The sequence below is a fragment of the Lithobates pipiens genome, unplaced genomic scaffold (genome assembly GCF_037356315.1).
Source record: "Lithobates pipiens isolate NorthernLeopardFrog02 unplaced genomic scaffold, aLitPip1_a1.2 Scaffold_8, whole genome shotgun sequence".
Taxonomy (NCBI): domain Eukaryota; kingdom Metazoa; phylum Chordata; class Amphibia; order Anura; family Ranidae; genus Lithobates; species Lithobates pipiens.
The window spans coordinates 47,739,118-47,766,620 of NW_027507903.1; the positions used below are offsets into that span (position 1 = coordinate 47,739,118).

The 27,503-nt window shown below is 44.2% G+C and overlaps 1 protein-coding gene across 3 annotated transcripts in view; it reads right to left on the reverse strand.

Moving 5' to 3' along the window:
* MAN2A2 (mannosidase alpha class 2A member 2) overlaps positions 1-27,503 on the reverse strand; it is a 215,596-nt gene that overhangs the window by 38,298 nt on the left and 149,795 nt on the right. For all 3 annotated transcript variants that reach the window (XM_077469210.1, XM_077469208.1, XM_077469209.1), the window contains exons 9-14: positions 25,927-26,104; positions 23,926-24,128; positions 16,164-16,346; positions 12,667-12,781; positions 8,789-8,856; positions 7,561-7,726 (exon numbers count right to left, since the gene is read on the reverse strand). In XM_077469210.1, coding sequence (XP_077325336.1) covers positions 7,561-7,726; positions 8,789-8,856; positions 12,667-12,781; positions 16,164-16,346; positions 23,926-24,128; positions 25,927-26,104 — 913 coding nt within the window. The remainder of the gene's footprint in view (positions 1-7,560; positions 7,727-8,788; positions 8,857-12,666; positions 12,782-16,163; positions 16,347-23,925; positions 24,129-25,926; positions 26,105-27,503) is intronic.

Below are 27,503 nucleotides of genomic sequence, written 5' to 3' on the forward strand. Positions count from 1 at the left end.
TGCATCCTAGCGGTGAAAAGAGTCTCCTGTAAGAAGGTACGTAAGTATTTACTTTCCTCCTGGAGGGGGAGGAGACCAAGGACACATTGGCGTGGGCAAAGCGTAAGGGGGGAGCCCATATGGTCATGTAGGAATTGTATGATCTGTGCCCAGTACCTGTGAATGGGAGGACATGTCCAGATAAGGTGGAAGAACGTGCTGTCTCCGTCGCCGCACCTGGGGCAAATAGGAGCAAAGTCGGGTCTGTATTTGGCAAGCCGGGCCGGGGTCAGATAGGAGCGATGTAATATATAAAGATGGGTCAGCCTGTCAGACAATTTGGGGGATACCTCAGTCGACACTGCCAACATCTCCTCCCAGTGATCGTCCTCCACCCGCCCAATGTCAGCCTCCCACCTAGTTCTAAGACTATACGCATGAGTTGTTGCCCGTGGGGTGAGTAGATATGCGTACAGGGTGGAGATAAGTTTACGGGGATCCTCACCAAAAAACAATTTCGCCAGCGGGGTGTCCGCGAGTCCGGGGGGCGCACTCCCAAACTGTGCCTGCAGGGCATGGCGGACCTGTAGGTATCGAAAAAATATATGATTAGGGAGGCCAAATTCCTCCTTAAGTGCCTGGAACGTCTTGACACCCTGGTTGGTAAAAAGTTGAGATAAAAATATAATACCTCTGCAAATCCACACCTTATAATCTGGTACGCTTAGTAGCTCAGGCAACTCAAGGTTATCCCAAATGGGTGTGTGTGCATGTAGGGAAGGAGCCTCAGATCTGGACAGCGCCAGCCGCCAAACCCGGGCGTGATGTGCGAGCATGCTGCGGCCGGTATCCGAGCGATGGACGCCTCTGTGTTTGCAGAAAACAATTTGAAAGGGGTGCGCGATCACGTCGGTCGCCGAGGTACATACCAAATACGAGTATCGCATTTTATCGTATGAGTTAAAGTAATAAAAGTGTGAGAGCTGGGATGCCAGGTAATACGTCTCCAAGTCAGGGAGCGCAACCCCCCCGAGGCGAACTGGACATTTGAGGGTCTGCCAGGCTAACTTGTGCCTGGAAGAACCCCAAACAAAAGAGTTGATGATTGATTCCATGTCACGGAACAGGCGGGGCGGCACCCGAAGCGGGGCATGCCAAAACAGGTACAATAACTTTGGGAGAAGAATCATTTTAACAAGACCCAGACGGCCCATGACCCCAAGGGGGAGCCTGGACCACACCTGGGTCTTTTGTTTTAACAAAGAAAAAACAGGCGTAAGATTAAGGCTAACGTAGTCTGCGGGGGATCTAGAGCAGTACACTCCTAGGTATTTAATCTTATCCGTATACATTAAGGGTAGTAGGGCCTGCGCCTCCGAGGGGACGGAGACATCGATGGGGAGAATTTGGGATTTGGACCAATTTATACGTAATCCGGAGAATACCCCAAAGCGTCGAATCACCTCCAACACCGCCGATAGGGAGGGGCCAGCATCCTCCAGGTATAGCAGCATATCGTCCGCGTAGAGACTCACAACCTCGGACATCCGACCCAGACGAAGTCCGCGAATGTCCGGGTGAGCTCTAAGGGCAATAGCCAAGGGCTCCACCGCCAGCGCGTACAGCATGGGCGATATAGGGCACCCCTGACGCGTGCCCCGCGACAGGGAGAAGGGGCTGGATATCCGGCCGTTAACCAGGATGCGGGCAGTGGGGGCCTGATAGAGAAGCTGGATCCACCGTATAAATCTAGGGCCGAAGCCAAATTTGTGGAGGCATTCCCACAGATACCCCCACTCCACCGAGTCAAACGCTTTAGCAGCATCCAAACTAACCACCACCCTGGACCCGGGATTGTCGTGGGGGGCCTGTAGGTTCATGAACAGTCTCCTAAGGTTGAAGGCCGTATTCTTTCTAGGCATAAAACCTGTCTGGTCAGTGTGAATGAGGTGGAGAATAACCTTGTTGAGCCTAAGAGCAAGGATCTTAGCCAGGATTTTGATATCCAATTGCAGAAGTGATATGGGGCGATAGGACTCGGGGCAGAGAGGGTCCTTACCCGGTTTCGAGATCAACACAAGCAAAGCTTCATTCATGGACCTGGGAAGCACACCGGTGTCAAATATATGCGTGTATAGTAGGTGGAGTTTAGGGAGAAGGACCTCCTGGAACTGAGTATAGAATTCCCGTGGGAGACTGTCTGAACCAGGGGCCTTGGACGGTGGTAGGCATGCAATGGCTTCTGCTATACAGTCTTCAGTTATGGGAGCCTCCAGGAGCTCCACTTGGGAGTCCGTGAGGACTGGGAAAGTCACAGTCTGGAGTAGAGCCCGCAGTCCAACCAGGGAGTCAGCAGCCCCCGAGGTGTAAAGATCTGCGTAAAAGCGCCTAAACTCATGGGCCACCTCCGTTGGGTCCGACAGCGTAGCTCCAGATGCAGACCTGAGTCGGACCACAACCGGAGGGCTATGGTCCAGGTGGGCCATATAGGCAAGTAGCTTGCCAGCCCTCTCCCCATATTCATAACCCTTTTGTTTACAATAAAAAACCTGTCTCTCTGCTCTATCAAGGTGCAAATGGTCAGTAAGTCTGGACTGCATTTTCACCCTAGCGGAATTGGAGGGAGTGGGATGCACCAGAAACTCCCTTTCCATCTCAGCCAGCACCCCCTCAGCCCGCTGTAAAGCGAGCCGCGAGGAGCGCTTGTAACGAGTAATATGAGTTGACAGCAGGGAGCGTGCGTGTAATTTAAAAGTTTCCCACACCAGGCCAAACGGGGCAGTGCCCGTATTAGCCTGGAAAAAATAGTCCCATTCACGCCGGATCGCCTCCAAGTCAGGGAGGATCGTCAACCAGAAAGGATTCAGCCTCCACATCCGGGAAACCGGGGTGGAGGGTAAACTGAACTTGGCCCAACAGGGCGAGTGATCGGACAGGACCCTGATCCCAATCCCCGCGTCCCGCAAACATGGGAGCAGAGCAGAGGAGACCAGGATCATGTCAATCCGGGACATGGCATCTCGAGCCGGCGTGAAGCAGGAGTACGCACGCGAGGTGGGGTGCATATACCTCCAGGTGTCCGCAAGGGCAAACTCAGCAAGGAATCGGCCAAACCTAGTCTGGGAGGGGGGTGGCATAGAGGGACCGTGCAGTCTATCCACGGCAGGAGATACCACTGAGTTGAAATCGCCCAACCACATAGACGGGAGGGTGGGGTGCTGCAACATAAACTCAATCCCTGCCTGGAGGGCCTCAAAGTGAAAGGGCGGTGGTATGTAAAAGGCCAATAAAAGGAGTTCTATGCCACCCACGGTAGCATGTAAGAACACATAGCGTCCCCGCCTGTCCGTCTGTAAGTTATGTAGTGTAAATTGGGCAGTTTTAGCTACCAGGACAGCGACTCCACTGGAATTATTGGTATAAGGGGCATGGTACATCCACCCGACCCATGGCTTCTTAAGAGACATCTGCAGCTGACCCGTAATATGCGTCTCAACCAGCACCATGATATCCGCTTGCATTTGCCTGAGATGAGACAACACAGCCACCCTCTTAGATCTATCCCGTAGGCCCCGCACATTCCACGTAACTACCTTAAGGGTCGCCATGACAAGCAGGGATCACATATCGGAGGCGGGGAAGCCAGCAATAAACACCCTGGCCCGAAGGATACCAGGGGAAGAGCCCCCACAGAGGGCGGCATAGCGGGCGACGGGACACCCCCCACCCGCCACGGGCACAGTCCCCACACCCACCAGAGGAACAAAACAAAGTAGAATGCAATAAGAAATACCATAGAAGGGAAAGGAGGAGCCACTCTCCCCCGTGAACAAGGGAACCCATAAGCAACGTGAACTTCACCTGAAAGAAACGGTTAGACAGTAGAGCAACTAACAGACATGAATGAATAAGTGCAGACATGGAGTAATTAATTAATGTGGAACAACAAACCAAAACTAAGCATGCTAACGTGTAGCAAAACAGTACCCTCACTGGACCGGCAATGCGGGTAAAATACACAGCAAACCAGACAGTGTTGGAAGGCTGAGGCCGGCCAGGGAAACAGAACTTAGCCTGGCAGTGGGGGGTGCGCTCGGCCACCAAGAGCAATAAAAGACGCAGCCAAACGTAAAAGCATGTGTGACCAAACGCAACCCCCACCAGAAATAGGGGCGAACAAGAGTCAATCGTGCTGTGCTGTCGAGCAGGAATCCTCAACGTGTGGAAGTCCTGGTCAAGAGCAGTGTCCAGAGCTCCGGCTGCAAACCTGGTCGTGGGACAGTGGAACTAAGAGGGGGGGGGGGAAAATAAAAAGGGGGCCGCTAAGAGGCAAAGTTACTCACGGTCCCCCCGACACAGTAGCAAGAAACAGGGCGAACTGAAGACAACAGGGGAACCAGCAGGATCAAGCAGGAGCGTCGTCCGGGCGTTGTTCAAGCCAGGATAGCACAGCAGCGGGGTCCTCAAAGAAGTGGGTCTTGCCGTCGCGGATAACACGGAGCCGAGCAGGGAACATCATCGCGTAAGCCAGGTGACGGATGCGGAGCTGACGCTTGGCCTCTGTGAATCTAGCTCTCCTCTTCTGGATCTCAGCGGAGAAATCCGGGAACACCGCTATGCGCTTGTCCTCGTATGGGATGTTGCCTTTCTCGCGAGTGAGACGCAGAACCGCATCACGGTCTCGATAATTCAACATTTTTGCGATGAAAGTGCGCGGTGGGGCGCCCGGAGGTGGAGGTCGTGAGGCTAGGCGGTGAGCGCGCTCGACCGCAAACGTGGAGGAGAAGGCCTCGCGACCAAAGTTAGTAATCAGAAAGCGTTCAAGGAAGGCAGGGGGGTCAGAGCCCTCCACTTTTTCAGGCAGTCCAACGAAGCGGAGATTGCAGCGGCGCATTCTATTTTCAAGCTCATCCTGTTTGCTCAGGACCGTATTCAGTTGGTGCTGTAGCCTTTCAGTAGTAACTTGCAGGGGGGGAATATCATCCTCCACTTGCCCAATCCTGCGCTCAGTCTCCCCCACTCGCTCTCTCAATTTGTGCATGTCCTGGCGTATAAGAGAGATGTCAACCTTAACCTCCTCTATCCTGGAGGTAAGGGATGTGCGGCAGAGATTGACCGCCTCGAGGATGCGAGCTGTGTCATCATTAGAGGAGCTCTCCGCGGCTGGGCTCGGAGCGGCGCCATCTTCCTCCACGTGGTCCGGAGCATCGGCTCGGAACTTACCGAGCCTGGCAACCGCGCTCTGGGACTTCTTCGGCGGGGACATTCGTGCAGGACACACTCCCGGGAAGGGGCGAAGGTTATGCCTTGTTAGCGGCGAAGATCAGCCCAACAGGATAGAATAACGGATGTATATCAGCCGGAGCTCATGGAGAGTGCGTCCTACTCCATGCAGCAGCAGGCCACGCCCCTAAAGATACTCAGTTTAAGAGATATTCACATTGGCTCAGGCTGATGACATCACTGCACATGTGATGCACTCACTACATTTAGGGCACACTGAGTGTGTCATTATTGCAGAGCGTGCTGTACCATGATTGTGCTCCTGTGTGCATGCATGGGAGTGACATCATCACGGCCTGGCCATTCAAACTGGCCACAGAGCACAAACCTGGAAGCTTCAATAGCACATTATGAAAGACTTTCTTTTCACACAGAGCCCTTCAGTTCAGTGTCAACTGTCGGTTCTTCCATCTTTGTCTGGTGGTCTTTCTTCCAAGTTTGTGCTCTCTGGCCAGTTGAATTGCCAGAGAGCACAAATAATATTAATAAAGTTAAAGCGTAACTAAAGAAAAAAATTATTTTTCTTTGTTTTGGATAGAGTAAGGGAGGGTTAGAATAGCTGTCAGTTTTTTTTGTTTTGTTTTTTGCAATCCGTGTTCAATAGAGGAGAATTCTCTTTGCTTTCTGTCCCATAGCCAAACAGGAAATAAGAGAAAATCCCTCCAAAGTGAGGGAATCCCAGGGTGTCCCCCTGGGTCACCAGAACTAGTGTCCCTATAACAGGGATATGCAATTAGCGGACCTCCAGCTGTTGCAAAACTACAAGTCCCATCATGCCTCTGCCTCTGGGTGTCATGCTTGTGGCTGTCAGAGTCTTGCTATGCCTCATGGGACTTGTAGTTCTGCAACAGCTGGAGGTCCGCTAATTGCATATCCCTGCCCTATAGGAAGATAACCTAAAATTTGTGATTTTCTTTTACTTTCACTTTCAAGGATAATAGTAAACAGGACAAAGATAGGTTGAACCTCCCTAGCAGGAAAATACAAAAAACAGTCACTTCCAGCGCTAAAAGGTCTTCCAAGGTGAGGGGTAACAGGTGTCAAATATAATGGTGGTGTAAAAAGTATATGTGGTATCCCCGGACTAGGTGGAAGCTGCCTTCCTCAGATGGGGTAATCCAAAGGGAACTACAAGAAAAAAAAAAGAAATGGAAGGCACGCACACCTAGTGCATTACCAGAGATAATTTAATAATAAAAAATCGTATAAAAGTGGGTACTCACAAAATGCAAATGACAAAAAGCCATAAACAGAGTGCATGGCCATGCACAGGACGCATGGTACAGCTAATGCGTTTCGGGGGCACACCCCCTTCCTCAGAGCTAGGCTGAGGAAGAAAGTACGCCCCCCCCCGAAACGTACTAGGTGTGCACGCATTCCATTTCTGTTTTTCTTGTAGCTCCTTAACAGGGACACAGACAGCAATAAAAGCGGACAGGTGTTCTAATCCCTCTCCACGCAAAACAAAAAAAAAGTTTTACCTTTAGTTACATAAAAAGAAAAAACCCCACCATAGAACAAAAAAAATAACCAAAATAAAATAACGTGTTGCGCTAATCACACCGTCCCCTCACTGCAGCCACAAACTGACAGCTGCTTGCATGCCAAGACAGAGCGCATGCAGGCAGTGTGAACAAGCCCTAAAGCTTGAGAGTCAGAGGTTAGACCTCGCCTTCTTTTTATAAATCAGGTTTCTGCCAGGGCACAAACAAAATAGTGCTGGCGTTATGTGTGGGGGTTTTTTGGCAGAAAAAATGCACAAAAAAAAGGGAAAAAAAAAAAAAGAAAACACAACACCAGCCTTGTGGTATGAACAAGGTACAAAAAAAAAAATAGAGAATTTTTTTTTTTTAGCACCAGAACACAATGCGAGAAAGTCATGTACTGTGCCCGTTTCCAACACCGTATACAAAATTCAGTGCACCTGTGCTCTGCGGGTGTCAATGTTAATGACACCCCAAGTGCAAAATGCAAACAGGTTGTTTCCCTGCACTGGTTTGCATGGTACAGAAGTATCATGCGATCTGGTTGCAGTGCGATTTGAAGTAATGCATGCAATACTTTTAGTGTGGTCCAGCCCACTCAAAATGAATGGGCTCAAAATGAATGGGCTCAAAATGAATGGGCTCAAAATGAATGGGCTCAAAATGCACCACCAAAGAAATGTGCAGCGTGATCTTGTGTAATTCCTGGTGTAAACAGGCCCTCTCTGTCTGTTGCAGAGAAATGCAGGTCTCTGCACATGGTGTGAAGCAGGCCTCATGGTGTGATAGTATTAGACTTTGCATTGTCGGTTACCTGGTAGACATCAGGGTTTATATCAGTCAAAGACTGCCATACTGGACTGATCTGTACGGCCATCGGCTGTCCTTCCTCTGTAAGCACTCGGACATGAGGGGTGTTCACCAGAACCGAGACGACACACAAACGATTCTGCTCCACAGGATTGAAAACTACAATGTACCTGTAACACAGGAAAGGAAAACTGAACAACTTACAGAAGTGGATAATAGCACCAATACACCACAAATGGTGTCCTTGTGTGACATAAAATCAGGACAAAACCACACTCACTTTTTTATTATCTAACAATTTTAAAATGAGCTGTCTCCGATCTCTAGCTATCAAATACAAGAATCAATCCTGCCAGACAAATAAAACATCAGCAACCATATATATATATATATATATATATATACACATACACACATATATATATATATATATTTATATACACCCAAATAATAAAAACTATCAATAAATGTGTTGTTCACTCACTATGGGATTCCTTTTCTGTAAAAAAAACCTGCTAGAGCCTGCGGCTCTCTATCTCCATCCTCTGTTAATGTCCCCGATTCGGCTAGGGATTTTTGCAGAGCAGTGTTGGCAGCTCTGCACATGCTCAGTTTTCAGTGAGTTTCTATGCTGAGCATTTCCTCGCTATCACATCTGTGCAGCCCATGTGACTAGAGGATCACACATGTGGGCGTTTATACTGTTGTAAATGACAGCCCAATCCTTCTTCCTCCTCCATATCTAGTAACCAGCTAAACACAATGGGGATGGATATTACATGTAGATATTACATGGTTTCTTCACCTCCTGAGACATAGGCTGGAGGGACGTAACACAGCCTGTGACTGGCAGAAATCTACCCACACCATCTTATTTTCACAAAATAATAAAGATTTCATTGCAAATATATATTTGTATGCCAGTATGAAGCGGTTTATTGATATTATTTTTACTCTATATTCCAAAGGCTGTTTTTTATTTTTATTTTGAACATGTGACCAGCAGCAGAGCACTAGAAGCTTCCCCTGCTTATGTTTCCCTGCAGACAGGCTGGGAAAGAGCTGCGTCATGTGACAGCTGTATATCGATTAGGAAAAAGCGACTGAGATTGTTTTTTTTTTTAATTAAAATAATTACAGTGCCATCATCCATATAAAAGAAAAAGAAGGGACAATGTAAATTAAACAATGCATGTTTAGTATCCCTTTAAGAAATGCCTTAACCAACATACCGTGGAGAAGAACCTAGTTTGATAATAGTTTTCTCTGGCAGAGTTTCTTGAGTCAAACGGCTGTCATCCTACAAGAGAACAGACTACATTTAATGGTTAAAGCAAAAATAAAGGATATCCTATATAATTTTTGTACATGGGAACTGTGCGTTCAAAGTACTTCAATGGAGCCACAAAGTGTATGTACAGTGTATGTGCAAGTACATGATGCCATTGACATTTTCTATTAATGACAAAGCCAGCACAAAAGTACATTGTGTTGGTTAAGAAATGCAAAATTATTCATGAAAAAGTGTACACAGCTTGAAATGGTTTGTCACAAAAATAAAAGACATAATTTTTGATTCCATTAAGGTTTCATAGAGACATCACTCAATCCATACACTGCATGAATAAATAGTTAGATTTAGGCTGCATTCACACCTGAGTGTCTCATTTTTTGAGTGTTTTTGTACAGCATTTTTGAGCTTTGGCGTTTTTAATTAATCAATAGAGAAAAATATATCATCTGTTGCCATGTTTTTTATCTTTTTCCTCTGCTCTTAATTATTTTTTGTTAACTTTTTTTTTTGTAAGTGGTTGATGGTTAGGGTTCAAACATTAAGGAAATGTATTTATTATTTTTGTTAGGTTAGGTATTAATAAAACTAGGGTTTAGGATTAGGGGTTAATATTAGGGTCAGGGATTAGGACTAGGGTTTAGGATTAGGGGTTAATATTAGGGTCAGGGATTAGGACTAGGGTTTAGGATTAGGGGTTAATATTAGGACTAGGGTTTAGGATTAGAGGTTAATAGTAGGGTCAGGGATTAGGACTAGGGTTTAGGATTAGGGGTTAATATTAGGGTCAGGGATTAGGACTAGGGTTTAGGATTAGTGGTTAATATTAGGGTTTAGGATTAGGGGTTAATATTAGGGTCAGGGATTAGGACTAGGGTTTAGGATTAGGGTTTAATATTAGGGTCTGGGATTAGGACTAGGGTTTAGGATTAGGGGTTAATATTAGGGTCAGGGATTAGGATTAGGGTTTAGGATTAGGAGTTAATATTAGGGTTAAGGGTTGGGGTTAGAGTTTATTTAAAATTAGCTCATTATTAGTTTATTATTATTTTAATTTAATTAGTGCATTTGAGCAGAAAAACACACCAAAACACTTAACAATGCACTAAAACACTCAAATCAGGCGTTTCCGCGCATTTCTATGGAACAAAAAAATGCACCAATCTGCCTGATTAGAGCTACAAAAAAAGCTCCAGAACTTTTTTTTTGACCTTCAGGCATTTGGCTTCAGTTGACTTGTAGTGGAGATGAGAACCACCAAAACAGAGAATTTACTTTTTTTCTCTTCCAGCATTTTGGAGCTTTGAGCTAAAAACGGTGAGGTGTGGATAGGGCCTAACTTGGGATGCAGCAGATGCACAGACACAGCTGCAGCTCCCAATGCGACATTCGCGTGGATGAAGGTCCACAGCCACTAATGCACTCAGGGTAAAACACGGCTGACACACAGGGCACAGATACATACACCCCGTGTGAATGAGGCCTTACACAACTGTAAATAACATAGATCTGACAGATAAAAACTAAAGTCTGACTAGGATAGTTTGTATGTGAATATTTAATTTTACAATGCACTCCTTGTATTCGGCACTGGGAGCATGAAAAAAAAAAGAAGAGGAAAATACAGGAAAGACCTCAGAAATGGGTAGATGCTCTTTAAAAATTCAGTGAGCAGGCAAGTCACAAGATTTTTTTATAGAGAATTAAAATTATTTTAGCAGGTGAAATTGCTAACTGCAGCCAAATTCTGCTAGCTTGCTTCCCAGCCCAAAAAACCTCAGAGGATCGGTTCACCCGTGAATCGCACAGTATCGTGGCCTGCGTTCTTATCCAATTTTCAGCCCAATGAGCTTGCTATGGGGGGGCATCCAAGCCTAGCCACAGCTCCGTTCAGATATGGACCTGCGACCCGCCCCTGCCCCTTCTTTCTCCTCAATGGCTCACTGAATTTGACTGACAGAAGCGGGAGCCAATGGCAGCTAAGTCTCTTGTGCAAAATTGCTGGATAGAAATGAGGCTCAGGTAAGTATTAAAGGGGCTTAAGGGAGCTGCTGCACACAGGTGGTTTTAGAATGCATTAAGATAAAAAAAAATGTATGCCTTTACAACCACTTTAAAAGAGAAGTATGTTTTTTTTTTTTAAATGGGGAATTCATACTTCCCTATGTGGATCAGACCGATGATGCAGCTTTTCCCCCGGTGTCTCTGCACTGAGAACTGAGCCCCCGAACACTGCCTATGGCTCGGGTTTTCACTCCTCCCTGAGTTGAGAGATGCTGCCTGTCAGTCATCATCTCTCCTGCTCTGATCCTTCATGCTCATTGGAGCGATGAGCTGTGGAGCGGCTGTCTCAGCGGCTCACTGAGACTGCCATCAGTCATGGCAGCTGGCAGATCCAGACTTGGGAAGTCGTGATGATGCGGTGCCTTGACTGATGGCTGTGACGTCAGCGGACTTCAGACTGCTCTCCACTGAAAACAGGTCACAGAAGTGCAAAATGAATTGCATTCCTGTGACCCAGGGGCCGTCTTTAAGGCAGGGCAAAAGGGGTAGCTGCCCTGGGCCCTGTCATTGTTGTGGGGCCCAAAGCAAGTGCCTCATACTTGCCAACTATCCCAGTTTACATTCCCTTGTCCCTTGAAGTTTTTGTCCTGTGCTGTGTCCCGATATCTCGGTGTGATGTGCTGCTACTAAAGCTGCCCAGCTCTGCCCTATTGTTGTGTACAGATGACTCAACTGCAGACCCCATGTTTACATGTAAATAGCGGCAGCATTTAGAAGTAAACAGCTGTGGTCTGTGGCATTGATATGTAAATAAAGGCAGCATTCACATGTATATCATGCCCCCCTGCAGTGAGGAGATGATGTGCTATAACCTCTAGCAACCAATCAGTGAGCAGTATTACTGTACAGTAATCTCTATCAACCAATTAACAAGCAGAAATCATTTGCTGTAACCTCTAGCAACTAATCATTGTGCTGTAATGTGTGCTGTAACCTCTAGAAACCAGTCAGTAAGCAGTAATGATATGCTGTAACAGCTGGCAACCAATCTCAATAGCTGCCTGATCTTATATAGTAAACTGATTTTAAGTCTAGCTGCTATTTATTTTATTTCTCAGAGCAAATGGAGGGTGGAATTGCATGGGGGGGGGCAAGAAAATTTTTGCCCAGGGTCCAATCTATATTAAAGATGGCCCTGCTGTGAGCCAGAAGAGAAGACCAGCCTAAAAAACTCAGGCCGGACTTCTCCTTTAATTATACATACATATGACTGGTTGGAAACCACTCTAAAAGCCTTATGCGCATAGTAAAGTGTCAAAGGACTCAATGAACTATACATGTATGTGACTGGTTGGAAAACACTTAATTAAGGTCCTATGCTGGTCAGCCAATCAAATTGTGCAGCAGGTTACTGAATTATGCTGCAAACTCCTGGCAGGAATGTAAGCGATTCAATTTTTTTTTTCTTCAAACCTACTTGGCAAAAAAAAGGACAGCTAAAACCTGATTTATCTTCCTAGTACAACGCAGACTATTTTTACCGTAGGCAATAAATAGGCCTATGGTACAATATGAAAACACCATAAACTAGAAGTGACAAAAACATTGTTATGAAGAATAGGACAAATCAAAGCTATGAACTATTGTCCTCCATCTGCTTCTATTTACAGTACTAGGCCGCCCCCAGCAGAAGGACTGGACCGAGGTTTCATTACTCTCTGTCTCATCTGAAGTCACAGTGGAGTTTATTAAGTCACCCTGACCCATTAAAAACACAAGAGAAGAGCTAGTTTGTTATGTCCACAATACAGTTACCGTGCTGAAGAATGGAACAGAGTGATCATAGTGATACTTCTCCTTGTCTGCCATAACCAGGTAGTGAGCCGCATTGATAATGATGCGTTTCAGGTTCATCAGTGAATGGAGCAACCTGAGTAGGACACAGAAATAAACATGCACAGACTTGACATGCAAAGAAGACACAGCCAGATACAGATTGGGGTTAGAAGCAAAAAAAAGAGTCATGTTAACATTAAAAATGAGAGAGATTCTAGGACAGCCGTTCTCAACGTTTTCAACACAGAGGAACCCTTGAAATAGTTCTCTGGTCTCGGGGGAACCCCTGCTAAAAATGAGAAATCTACAACTCATGTGTGATGGTCAGTGGGAAGAATGCTCCTTACACTTGTGGTCATTGGGAAGAGTTACCTCCTTAGCCCTTGTACACACGGTCGGACATTCCGACAGAAAATGTCCGATCCGACCGTGTGTGGGCTCCATCGGACTGTTTCCGTTGGAATATCCGACCGACAAAGTTTTAGAGCTGGGCTATAAAATTTTCTGACATGATCATGACTTTGTCCGATCGTTTGTAGAGAATTCCGATCGGACAAAGTGCCACGCATGCTCAGATCAAATTCCTAGACCAAAGCTATTGGCTACTAGCCTGAACGTAGTCCTGTCGTAACTAAATTACGTCATCACGTTACAAACGATCAGATTTTCCGACAACTTTGTCCGTGTGTATGCAACACCAGTTTCGGACAAAATCTGACGGATTTTGTTGTCGGAATGTCCGACCGTGTGTACAAGGGCTTATAGATAGCTAAAAAAGATCAATGATATGGGAACTTATCTGAGAGGCAGAAATTTCCCAATGCTGAAGGAACCCCTAGCAACCTCTGGAGGAACCCTGGTTGAGAATCACTGTTCTAGGCTATAAAAGGAAGGAAAACAATCACGTTTTTAATACCCACATCTATGAATGGTATGCAGTTATGCAGTTAACAGAAACAATGGTTTGGGGCAATTAGGATGACAATTTCAGCATATTTTAAAATATTCATTTGATTCTATGGAATATTTGTACAAAAAAAAAAAAAAAAAAAAAAAAAAAAAGTATCCAAAGCTCTGCTCAATGGCTTGAGAAAAAAAAAAAAAAAGGGGGAATTACTAAAAAGTCTGTTCAAAACCTGAAAATATGCAAAGATCCAGTTGCAAGATGGTGAGAGAGAAAGTCCAACCTGACCTTTAGACCCCTTTCACACTGAGGCGCTTGAAAACTGCCCAAAAAACGGTGGGCACTTTTAATGCCCTTTTTCAATCATTTCTTAGGCATTAGTGGTGTGCTTTTTTGAAGGCCACATGACTCAAAAGAATAGGAATGTCTTTATAATTATCAATCATCTGCTGCACTTGCAAAACTTTAAAGTGGTTTTAAACCCTGTAAAAAAAAAAAAAAAAAAAAAAAAAAAAACCCTGCAAGACAAAGGCATAATGAGCTAGTATGCATAGCATACTAACCCATTATAAATTACTTACCTGAAATCGAAGCCCCCGTAGAGGCCCTCTTTCACCGCTCTGATGGCCGACATGTCTCCAGGTGGTTACTTCCGGGTATCGCGGCTCTGGCGCTGTGATTGGCCGGAGCTGCGATGACAACACTCCCGCTGGTAACAACACATACGTGCCATTGCTTCAGTTTGCTTAAGTGTGCATGTGGCGATGACGTTGGCACATGCAAATACAGGGATATCTCCTAAACCATGCAGGTTTAGGAGATATATCCAGTGTAGCTACAGGTAAACCTAATTATAGGCTTACCTACAGTATAAAGTGGTTGTAAAGGGTTTACAACCACTTTAATGAGGAAAGTTGCAGGATCTGCATCCCTTTAGACGTGATTTGTCTTTGGGAGCACCTCCCCAAAAACATTACGTTGTGACAGCGAGTGAAGGATCTACACTCATGGCCACGTCATTTATTCACATTGATCTGTGAATGAAAGAAATACAACTACTAGCTTGTAGTTCTTAATGAACTGTGAGGACACTGGTGAGCGCTCTCATAGTTCATTGATCTTCCTGCTCTCCAGTAACTGTCTGTCCATATTGGAAGTAGGGGCAGACAGCTATATTGAGATTCTGCAGGTGCCCGACACTGAACTTGCAATCTGCTGATCAAGGGTGCAATGCTGTGCAGGCTCTAGAAAATAGAAATTGCACATAGTTTTACCCCCAAAAATATGGGCAATTATTATTCATTTATTTATTTATTAATGGTAAACATAGCCTTAAAAAAATAAATAAAAAATTGCTGCTTACATTTTTACTGCTCAAAACTTCTACCAGGCTTTCACCTTCTATGAATTGGTAAAGTGGGGGCTGTAGAGTAAGGCTACTTTCACACTGGGGCGTTGGGGGCATCTAGCGGTAAAGCACCACTATTTTTAGCTCTTTACAGCCGCAGTGTGAAAGCAGCCTTATGCTTACCATAATTAACCCTCCATGTATTGTGCTGGCAGAACCTCATTGTCATTTGTAAATTAGATGTGCACACTTGTCTGTCCTAATGAAAGGTTAAAGATGCCAAGGCTTGGATGGTACATATTATATTATTGCACTGTCCCTCAATCTGTCCCCAAATTGCACACTGGAAGCTATTCTAAAAATAAGCTGTCTACAGAGTCCTATGCATAACCTTGCCCTAAAATAACACAATCTTAAAAAAAAAAAAAGAAATCTATTTTTTCCAGGTATTTTTTTAGGAATGCTGTGTGAACACCACCACATACAGGCATATAGTAGTGGGGGATCCTTAAATTTGACAGCAAAAGTAAAAATACACTTTAAAGCAGACCTTTACTAAAAAGTGAAAGCGACACTTCTCTTCCTCCCCATGCCCGCCCCTAATACTTTTAACGTTTTTTTTTTTTTTTTCAACAGAGTGGGTACTTTTTTTTTTTTTTTGGACAAGTATGTGCCCCCACCTCCTCAGTTCTCGGCTAGGTGAGAATGTCGTTGTTCATCCTACCCTCCTGGCCACCACCCACAGCCTCTTGGGACAAGTCACATGTCTCGGGAGACTACAGGAACACTGCATCTCACGTCATCGTGTGTTCTGGTAGATGTGTAGTGGGGAGCTGGATGTGGTCCCTCAGGAAGTCACAGCCAGCTCTAAAATCCAAGACGGCAGCAGCAGGGACCCACATTGGTAACAACAACCGGCTGCAGGAAGACTGCTCTAGACACTGTGGACTGGAAAGACTTGACTTTTAAAAGTCAGTAGCTACAGTATTTATGCGATTTTGAATGTTCCCCTTCCCTTAACTTTGCAATATTAGGTGTACTACAAAGTGACAGGTCTATTTCAAACATTGACCAAGTGTGCCAATTCACCCACCTATCTGTACTCCATAATACATAATCAGCAATAATGCATTCACTGGTAGAATCTAGCAGATTCAAACAGTTTACAAGCGAAGATTATTTTAGCTGTTGTACCATGCTGAAGTATACTAGCTGGATACTCACCGTACCCCATAGTCAACAACCACAGCTTCCTTTGCTGTGCCAGTGATGGCATCATGGTGCTGAAACAAACCAAGGTTGCGCCTGGCGTCCGTTAACAAAGCGTAATCAGAGAGAGGATATTTACTTTCCAAGCCAGCTCTCCTTGCATAATTGATCGCCAGGGTGTACAGGATCTCCGCACCTCTGAAAGCAAATACACAGTTAAGTTAATTTTACAGATTAGATTTAGATATATTTAAAACAAAAAAATCAGAACCATGTTAACACATGTGTAACTAACAGATACAGGGATCTAGTGGCAATAGACATTAAAAGAGAAGTGCGGGTTCTAAAAAAGACAAAAAAAATTAAAAAACATACATACTCACCTAGCTGGATGCTGCATCTGCCCTCCACCGCCTGGAAGACCCAGAACTGAGCAATCAAAGATTGCTGATCACTCAGTTCTCGATCTTCAGTGAGTAGAGAGCCAGTGAATGTTAGTAACTGCTCTCTGCCCCTTCAGCACTCACTAGGGGACTGTGAAGGGAGCGGCTGGCTCAGTTTTTCAGCAGCACATTGAGAGGCTGAGCCAGCTGCAGTTCAGGCATCTGGGTGGATCCTGACATTAAAGTCAGGATCTCTCCAGAGTCTGAACCAGCTGAGTGACATCAGCTAAGGGGATTTAGCCCGCTGTCGGCTGAATAAAGAGTGCAGAACGAAGTGCATTCCTGTGATCTACAAGGGAAGCAGGCCAAAAGAGCCTTTGCTCTACTTATTTAAAGAAAAGCCAGGTATGCATGTTTGATCTGCCCCATAAATTCTCTCTTGCCAGTTCCCCTTCTATATAGGGGTGCTATAGGCAAAGAATCATTCCTGCACTGGACAATCGAGAAGGGAGGAGTGCCATATGCAAGCAGCTCAGACACCAGGAAAAAAACATTATTTGGGCATGGTTTTCCTGGACACTCGACCGCTTGGTTTTGTTTCCTTAGAACACAGATACAAAACTGCTGTGTACTCCTCCACAGACACTAAATTGTTCCCCAATAGAGAATTCCACCCAAGGACACCTTTGACCTGGGACCCCTTGTATCCTTTAAAGTCCCCATTGGAAGATTTCTCCTCCTTTTATGCTTTGTTTGTGATTTTCTTTCCATTTCACGAATAACAAGAAACAGGGCAAATATCATGAATTGCTCCAACGGGACACAGACATCTATATACAGAGGTTCTAATCCCTCTCCAATTTTACCAACAAAATAAAGCTGTTTTTAACCAGGCCCCAACCACACTTGCGGATGGGGTCGTTTGTGATTAGATACGGGACACTCAGCATGGGTCCTCTGCGACTAGCTGCGAGTCTGAAGCCCCATTGAAAGCAATGGGAGGCTGACAGATCCTACAGCTATTCACGACTGCATTTGTGTAATCGCTCATGAAATGATTAAATGCAAATGATTGGCTCTGGGCGCAGACTCTCTGCATCCAGGGCCGATCATTCACAGGTTTTGTGCAAGCGGTCTATGGTTGTACCTAAAATAAGCCAGTTGCCTTTGAAAACCTTACAGCGACTGCCCCCCTACTGGTAAACAAAGAAAAAAAAAAAACAGTGCTCTGCTGCCTCCTCTCTTCATAGAGTGCAACAGCAAGCCTGGTTTAGCCAAAAATTCAGGTCTGTGCAATCATCTTTTGTTAATTACACATAACCACATCATGCCTGCACATGCAATGCCCTCGTACATATATGAGCTACCAAAAGTAACCAAGTTAATATGTTTCACTAGAGCAACAAAATACAGAGTATGTCTGATCTTAAGAACGTTTTATGGAGCAGCATACATATGGTGATGTAAAAATTCTCCAGGAGCAGCTCACTGTAAAAGACAATCATATTCTAATGAACTCCTAATGAAATGCCTGGAATAAAATGGCTGCATTGAGGTATATTCAGTGTCACAGTCTGTTGACTTGTACTTCTCTAGGGGACCATATTACAATATCTCCTGGAAATAGAGATTAAAGATGTATGGTAGGTGATTATCAGATCTGACAACATGAAAATTACTGAGGAACGTGCTGATGAATCCTTTTACCGCTGCATCAGCTACAAGAATATCTGCCCATATGCCAAGGCGGTTCTTTGCTGTATATGGATCAGTGCTTGCATAATCAAAATCGTATGCAAAAGAGAAAAAAAATTCTATAAGCAATAATGAAAGGAAAAATAAATAAAAAAATTTTTTTTCTTTTTTCACATTTCAGTGAGAAAATTACAGCTAGAATCTTCTCTCTTTAACAGCAGTGCTGGTGTCGAATCCTGAAAATAATTATTGGTCTATAGCAGGGATATGCAATTAGCAGACCTGCAGAACTACAAGTCCCATGAGACATAGCAAGACTCTGACAGCCACAAGCATGACACCCAGAGGCATGATGGGACTTGTAGTTTTGCAACAGCTGGGGGTCCGCTAATTGCATATCCCTGGTCTATAGGTTTTAAAGGCTGATCTGTATACCACGATCACGTGATGAATTGCAGGGTCCGCCCGAGTGCTGAGTGTTCAGGTAGGAGGAGATTTCCACTACAGCCTGTGTTCTTATGCTGTTATGGGAGGTGGATAATCCATCAATCAAGATGTGACATCCCACCCACTGTGTTCTTTTTTAGTTACTGGGCATAGAAAGGAAGTAGTGACTGGGTTGCCATTTAGGATCTGTATACAAGCCCACATGTGTGATGTCAATATCATAGGGTTGAAACAACTAATCGATTAATCGACAACTAAATCGATTATGAAATTAATCGATTGCTATTTTCATAATCGATTAATCGGCCAGTAACATAATGGGGTTAAAAAAAATAAAATGAGCCCTTTATAGAACAAAAAGAGCAAATAATCGCTACTGTAAATATTACTTTCACTGTTCTACAGTAAAAAAATGAACCCCTTATATTAGTGATTATCTGCTTTTTCTACTATAAAGGGCTAATTTTAGTTTTAACGCCATTATATACTAAACGTCTTAGACCTGGTCTGTGTGTTTTTTGGTGCTTTTTGCAGAAATGCACTACAGTTCATTTACATGATTTCCTATGGGATACGTTTACATCTGAAAGGGTCAGGGACTTTTAACGCAAAATGGTGCTTTATTGGTTTAATATACTTCCATGGAGAAGCTGCAGAAAAGCACGTAATGAGTTTTTGCAGCAATTTGTGTTTTTTAATCTGCCCAAAAAAAATACAAAAATGCAAATTGCAGTAAAATCACGTGCGCAAAAATCAAAACGCACAGCAAAAGGCACTGCAGAAACAGATCAAAAGCAAACTGCGTAGGTGTGTACCGAGCCTTGTGCTGGTCACACAGATCATTTTTCAGATGAGAATATTCAGACAAAAAAATCTTTGTACATTCGCTGAATGAAAGAATTTTGTTTGAAATTTTCACTTGTTTTTAAAATGAATGTAATATCTGAACGAAAACCCACATACACTGTCTGAAAAGTCCTTTGACTAAGAAGTTTTCTATTATTTCTAAATTTTCCCATCACCATGGTTGAAAATGAAAGTCAATTTGACCCACTTTTTTTTTTTAAGGTTATTAACCGATTAATCGAAACAATAATCGGCCAACTAATTGATTAGGAAAATAATCGTTAGTTGCAGCCCTACAATATCATGTGGCCTGAAAAGTTCAGCTCAACAAGAAAAATGTTCTCTCCAGGAATAGAGACCAAACTGAGATTGTGCAGCTTTACTACTCTGTGTTTTATCTGGCCTTGTTAAAGAGGGATTCCGCCCAAAAAAAAAAAATATTAAAAGCCAGCAGCTATAAATACTACAGCTGCTGACTTTTAATAAATGGACACTCACCTGTCCCGGGTTCCAGCGATGCTGGCAGCCGAGGCCGATCGACCGCTCGGGCCTCGGCTGCTGCCGCCGCCATTCGAGGTGAGGGAATCAGGAAGTAAAGCGAATCGGCTTCACTTCCCGGTTCCCTACTGCGCATGCGCGAGCGGCGCCGCGCAATAGGAAATCTCTGCGCTGTCACTGGGACCCGTGTGTCCCAGCAGACAGCGCGGCAGGGCAGGAAATGGCGTAGACTCCCGTGGGAGTCTATGCCCGGAAGTGGGTGAAAATACCTGTCTTTGACAGGTATCTCCACCCCCTCCCCCCTGAAAGGTGTCAATTGTGACACCGGAGGGGGGAGGGATCAGATCAGCGGAGGTTCCACTTTAGGGTGGAATCCCGCTTTAAGAGACCCTGCAGGAGGGGGAGGATCTGTGCATTCAGGATCAAAGAGCTTTTTTTTACACAATACAAAGGATTAACCCCTTAAGTTCTACACCGAGTATAACAAGAATGTTTTACTGCATATACACACTGATTTTAAGGTTGTGGGTTTAGTGACACTTAAGGCCCCAATTACACCTTTGCACTTTAACACATGCATTGTAAAGCAAAACAGCGCATGTGTCATAAGAAGAAGTTATTCAATGAGGCTGTTCACAACTTTGTGGTGTGCTGCAGTTCAAGAAAAATAAGGCAATTCCATTTCTCTGTGCATTTACAACTGAATAGCGTAAATGCACTGCAGCACATGTTAAAATGCATTCGAAAACTGAATAAAAGCAGACACGGATAGATGCAGAATTGCCCATAGTCATTAACAACTTTTCTCTTCAGTGTCCAGTGTTATTGTACTACCATACTGACAACCTTGTAGATGAGCCACTAGAGGGAGCTCTAAATTGCTCAGTGCAATCTCTTGGCCTCGCACTCAACCACGGTGAGACACTGAAAGGCAGTAAACATGTCTGCGCATGCGAGGAGCAACTATGACTGCCCCGTGAACATATGTAATTGAAGAAAGGTTTTTAAAACTGTAATATTTATTAGTAATAATAAAAATAAACTTTACATTTATAAAGCTCCTTTAAAAAAGAACCTTCTCAAAGTGCTTTCTAAAAGAAAAGAAAAAGAAAAATTCAGTTTTGATTAGAAAAAGTTTAAAGGAAGGTGACTGACTTTCTTTGCAAGAGATTCAGGGCATCATAACAGTAGAAGGCCTTGTTCCTCAAGATGGGCTCAAGGGACAGAAAAAAGGTGAGAATTAGGTGAGGGTGAAAGGTGAGAGGAACGAAGGTGAGGAACGGGAGTAAGATAACTATTCAGTGAAGTTCCAAACCATGCAAACCCTTTTAGGTGAGCCTGAGGATTTTGAAGTCAATGTGAAACCTGACAGGTCGCCAGGGCAAGGACTCGAGAATAGGAGTAACATGATCACTTGGCACTAGCTCTAGTTGGGATTCTGGCTGATGAATGTTGGACATTCTGCAGTCTGCTTAGTGTAGATTTTTAGGTACCCCGGCAAGCAGAACATTACAGTAGTCAAGTCAGGAGAACACAAATGTATTCAACAGCTTTTTAATCACAGTATATAATATAGGGTTTAGTCAAACAATGTTTCCAAGTGAGAAAAAATATATTTTGGCAACATTCTGTACATGTAGATCAAATGATAAGCTAGCACCAAAAACCATTCCCAGATGTGTCTATTTAGACTGAACCTCAAGTACAGTACCATCAACAGACTTCCAGGACTGGCCTTACAAAGTAGATGGGAAGTGCCAATAAGCATGACTTCAGTCCTGTCACAGTTTATATGTTATGGTTATGATTGCATAGGAGAGAGAGAGACAAATTAGAATCTGTTTTATATGGATGTGTATCTGAAGTGATACTTGAGGCTCAGGCCATGTGATCTTAAAAACTGACCAAGTGGAAGCGTGTAAATGCTAAAAAGATAGATGCCTGGGGCACACTGGGCTTAACTGGACCAATTTTCATATTGGAATCCATAAAGAAAGGCTAAGAGAGCTAGTGATCAGTAAGGTAATATTTGAACCATTTCAGAGCAATATCAGAAACTCCAAATAAGATCATGGTCTATAGCCGGGGTCTCCAAACTTTGCCACTTTACTGTCCTTCAGGCTTTAGGGGGACCAGACTGTGGCTAGGAGGAGTAGAAAATTCCCTGCTGTCAATGTGAGTAGGCAATAACCCATCATTGGCTTTAATGGGAGGAACAGTGCCCCATCCTTGGCATCAGTGGAAGGAACAGTGCCCCATCCTTGGCATCAGTGGAAGGAACAGTGTCCCATCCTTGGCATCAGTGGAAGGAACAGTGCCCCATCCTTGGCATCAGTGGAAGGAACAGTGCCCCATCCTTGGCATCAGTGGAAGGAACAGTGCCCCATCCTTGGCATCAGTGGAAGGAACAGTATCCCATCCTTGGCATCAGTGGAAGGAACAGTGCCCCATTTTTGGCATCAGTGGAAGGAACAGTGCCCCATCCTTGGTATCAGTGGAAGGAACAGTGCCCCATCCTTGGCATCAGTGGAAGGAACAGTGCCCCATGCTTGGTATCAGTGGAAGTAACAGTGCCCCATCTTTTGTATCAGTGGAAGGAACAGTGTCCCATCCTTGACATAAGTGGAAGGAAGGAACAGTGCCCCATCTTTGGCATCAGTGGAAGGAACAGTGCCCCATCCTTGGTATCAGTGGAAGGAACAGTGCCCTATCCTTGGCATCAGTGGAAGGAACAGTGCCCCATCCTTGGCATCAGTGGAAGGAACAGTGCCCCATGCTTGGTATCAGTGGAAGGAACAGTGTCCCATCCTTGGTATCAGTGGAAGGAACAGTGTCCCATCCTTGGTATCAGTGGAAGGAACAGTGTCCCATCCTTGGTATCAGTGGAAGGAACAGTATCCCATTGTTGGTATCAGTAGGAACAGTGTCCGATTGTTGGCATCAGTTGAAGGAAGAGCGCCCCATCGTTGGTAACACTGGCAGTAATAGAGCCCCAAAGGCAAGCAAAAGGGTCCCATCCAGGCCCCCAGGCCACAGTTTGAAGACCACTGGTCTATAGAGTAAAACTTAAGAAATTAGTTCAAGGATAAGAATAGCTAGAGTGCCAGAATAAGAAACTATCAAAAAGGTTATTAATGACTTTGACCAAGGAAGGCAATTTCCGTGTTGGGCAGTTGTTGAAAACAAATTTGAAAGACTTCAAACTTTTTTTTTTTTTTTTACAGTAAGGTGGTTATGTATTTGAGATAACACAGCATGTTCTAGAATATTAGCAAAAAATAGTAAGTTAAACATGGGGCGAAAGTTATTTTGAAGTTGTCCAGAGCCATGTTAGTTTTTTCTTTTTTTTGGTACAAGATTGGTATAGCGGTTTTTTGAAACATTTCTTGCAAGACCAGCGCTTAAGAAATGATTTCATATATTGAAAGTATCAGGGCAGAGATAAGTAAAGCAAGACTTAAACACATGGCTGGAAGCGGAATGAAGCATGTGGGTAGAAGATTTCAAACTAGAAACCAGTTTAATGAGAGATGCAGTCAAGTAAAGAAAAGGGGGAGAAAGAAAAACCAATAAAGGTAAACCAAGAATAGATGTGTTGTGGAAAAAAATGTGAAGCCGGATGTTGTCAATTTTGCATGTGAAAAACATGTGAGAATGTGTTACAGAGGTGTGCTGAGGCTGGTAATGTGGAGGGACCGTGAATATTTATTTACTGATGGGACAAAAAAAAAAAAAAACGCTGTCTAGGGTTGCTAGGATTTTTTTTTTTTTTTTTTAATTCATAACAAAATGTACAACTAGTCAATGTATTTTATGGATTAAAACAATATAAACACTGAGCAGACTATATATGTTTTGGGGAGATCCTCCACACATGATAATTGCCAACTTTATTTTGTTCCACAAACCTTAGATGTGATTCCAGCACTCTGTCCATGCTCTTGTAAAAAGGCCTTGAGGTGAAGTATCCAGTCCAGTAATGATCTTCTCGGTCAGCATAGGAGAAGAAATCTCCGCTAAGTATGGGAAAGTCCGGAGGTCTCATTCCAGGTGTGACTCCCATTTTCTTGTACAGTGTCTCAAAGTAGTCTGATAAAGTTCCAAACTGTGCCTGTAGAAGGAGCCCCAGTCAAAAATTTGATCTGATGCAAGCATTTTATTTAAAAAGACTATGGGGATAACTAAAGCTGGTCATACATTAGGTTTAAGCAGGATGAACAGACGCTGTCTAACAGATTCCTTCACCTATACTATACAGCCCTACTGTACTCTGACAGCCACTGCCAGCAGCTTTCAGAATACCTGAACAGTACCTTCATCTGACTGGATGCAGCTGCTGTTCTGCCAACAAATTTTACTTCCAGCTTCTTAGATTTTTCAACTGAAGGCTGTTGGGCTGAAGGTGCGTCTGTTTCATCAGGAACCGACTGAATTACAGTGTATGGGCCAGCTTTAGTAACCCTTTCTCACCAATATACATAAACAATGAAAATGATATGGGACTTGTTGCTATGTGTAATCCATACTTTTTCCTGCAGTTTTACATCTACATATTACAAAAGAAAATAACACTTTTCTTTGGGGTTATGCAATATAACATTCCAGTATTCTCTCCACTATGTCAATGCAAAACTACATGATTGTAATGTGTTAATACAGATTAAAGGGTTGAACGAGCAATGCTGAAATAATAACAGTGAAAAACAGTGCATAATTTATCAGCCCTGTTGGCTCGGTTTCTTTGTTCTGCCGTAGTACAGACTACACCAAATTCAATTGGCTGTAATTACTTCTATACCTAAATAAAGCTTCCCTAAACAATATATTATATATATATCAATATTCTATAAATATAAGCCAGATTGTACGGTCAATAAATAAATAAGATTTTACTGGTATCCTTTTCCTTTTAGCTCCTTTTGCACATTGGGTAAAATAGCTCAGTTGCTGCTTTACTTAAAGTAAAACATCTACGTATAAAGTTGAAATAGATGTACACCATATTGCCAAAAGTATTGGGATGCCTGCCTGCCTTTACTCACACATGAACTTTAATGAACATCTATCAGGTTGCGGTCAGGAGTGTGTGCAGGCCAGTCAAGTTCCTCCACCCCAAACTCACTCATCCAAGACTTTATGGACCTTGCTTTGTGCACTGGTCCCAATAATTTGGTGGAGGGGGGGATTATAATGTAAGGTTGTTTTTCAGGGGTTGGGCTTGGCCCCTTTGTTCCAGTGAAGGGAACTCTTAAGGTGTCAGCATACCAAGACATTTTGGACAATTTCATGCTCCCAACTTTGTAGGAACAATTTGGGGATGGCCCCTTCCTGTTCCAACATGACTACGCACCAGTGCACAAAGCAAGGTCCATAAAGACATAGATGAGTGAGTTTGGGGTGGAGGAACTTGACTGGACCTCACCCCGATAAATTAGAGGGGAGACTGCGAGCCAGGCCTTCTTGTCCAACATCAGTGCCTGACCTCACAAATGCTCTTCTGGAAGAATGGTCAAACATTCCCATAGACACACTCCTAAACCTTGTGGACAGCCTTCTCAGAAGAGCTGAAGCTGTTATAGCTGCAAAGAGTGGGCCAACTCAATATTGAACCCCAGGGACTAAGGCTGGGATGCCATTAAAGTTTATCTGCATGTAAAGGCAGGCGTCAAAATACATTTGGCAATATAATGTATATATACAATGTATTACCCACCAAAGAATTTATCTTTGGCCAGTCCAGCGATTCACAGTCCACTGCCACATTACACAGTCCCCTGCCACATTACACAATCAAACAGGTAACGAAACCCAATTACTGTTGATTCAGTCAGTGGTAAACTTTACTATCATCTTGCATGATTTACATCAGCTAAAATCAGCGACCAAATATGTAGAAGTGACCTTCTTACTTTAACATGGAGTTCCGGATGTGAGTTCATGTAATCAAAAAGCTTTTGGTAGTTTAGGAACTGAGCATCCCACTCTTGGATTTTATCATAACGGAAGTCATCTCCTAAGGGGACAAGGACCACCTTGCTTCGATACAGCTTGGACTTTTTCCTGTACTGATCCAATAAGAGGTTTGCTCTGGGATCAAAAAAAGTATAGTAAGAAATATTAAACAGGCAATGACAACCCTTCAATCACTGCTGCTACAAGGACTTTGCAGTATAACATTTTAATTCTTCCAAGATTTCTGATGGACATAAGTATTCCAGCATATCAGCAAGTCATCCTAAGGCCGCGTACACACGGGCGGATTGTCTGCCCAACTAAGTTCGTCAGACAATCCGACAGACAGTCCGTCCAACTTTTGAATGAACGGACTTGACCACACACGATGAACAGACAGTCCGCTGAAAGCTTGCACGATGACGTGTACAGCACGTACGACGGGACTAGAAATACGACGTCCAATACACTGCAATGCAACCTTCGGCGTGTAAATCCTTTCTGAGCATGCGCCATACTTAGTTCGTCCAACTTGCCTACACACGAGCGGACTGTCCGCTGAAACCAAGTTTGGACGGACAAAATTACGGAAATTCCGAAAGACTTAGTCCGCCAGACTGTCCGCTGAAGCCCACACACGAGCGGATTGTGTTTCAGCGGACTAAGTTGGACGGACAATCCTCTCGTGTGTACGCGGCCTAATGGGCAACCTCTCTCGAACCAGGAGGGCCACACACTGATCGAAATTCATCCTGTCCTTGCTGAACTGGCCAATTTTCAGTCAGTCTATGGCCAGCTTTAGCCTTCATGTACACTACAGCTCCTAAACTCAAGCTTAGGAGCTTTTGGAATTTTTTTTGCCAAAGCTCCTAAACTGACCTCCATAAAAGTCCATGTACACACAGGCTTTTAGCAGAGCTTAGGAGCTGCTGCGGTTAGGGGAGGTTCAACCTCCTTCTCCTGAACGTGGAAGAATCGGGTTTTCTGTGGTACATCACTGCTAAGTGTACATGAAGTTGTTAGATGAACATAAATCTCGGCAGGTTCAGCAGGGACCAGCCAAGACTCGAACCATGTATGGGCAGCCAGAATGTACCCAAGTTGATTGATCAAGTTGGGTACATTCATGCTGTCAAATTTTACATGCGATTATTGCTAGTGGCCGTTATAGCCTCTAGCAGTAATCACTGTGTTCTTTAGGAGGGAACAACACTTCCCCCCAAGAGAACGCAATGGCTCCGCGGGAGGGATTTCACCATCAACACGGACTGTGTTAATGGGGGAATTGAGCGATTTTCTTTCCTGCAACACTGGGCTGCAGGAAATAAAATAGCTCCGTCCATGGCCAGAGTAAATCGTACTGCTCAAGGCTGCTTATCTAGATCTTCTAGTTAACCACTTGTCGACCAGCCGCCACAGTTGTACTGCGGCAGAATGGCATGGCTGGGCAAAACAACATTATGTTACGTCAATTCGCCCTGTGGCCACTAGGGGCGCCCACTGCTCGCCCCTGGAGCCAAAGCGAGTGCCCAGC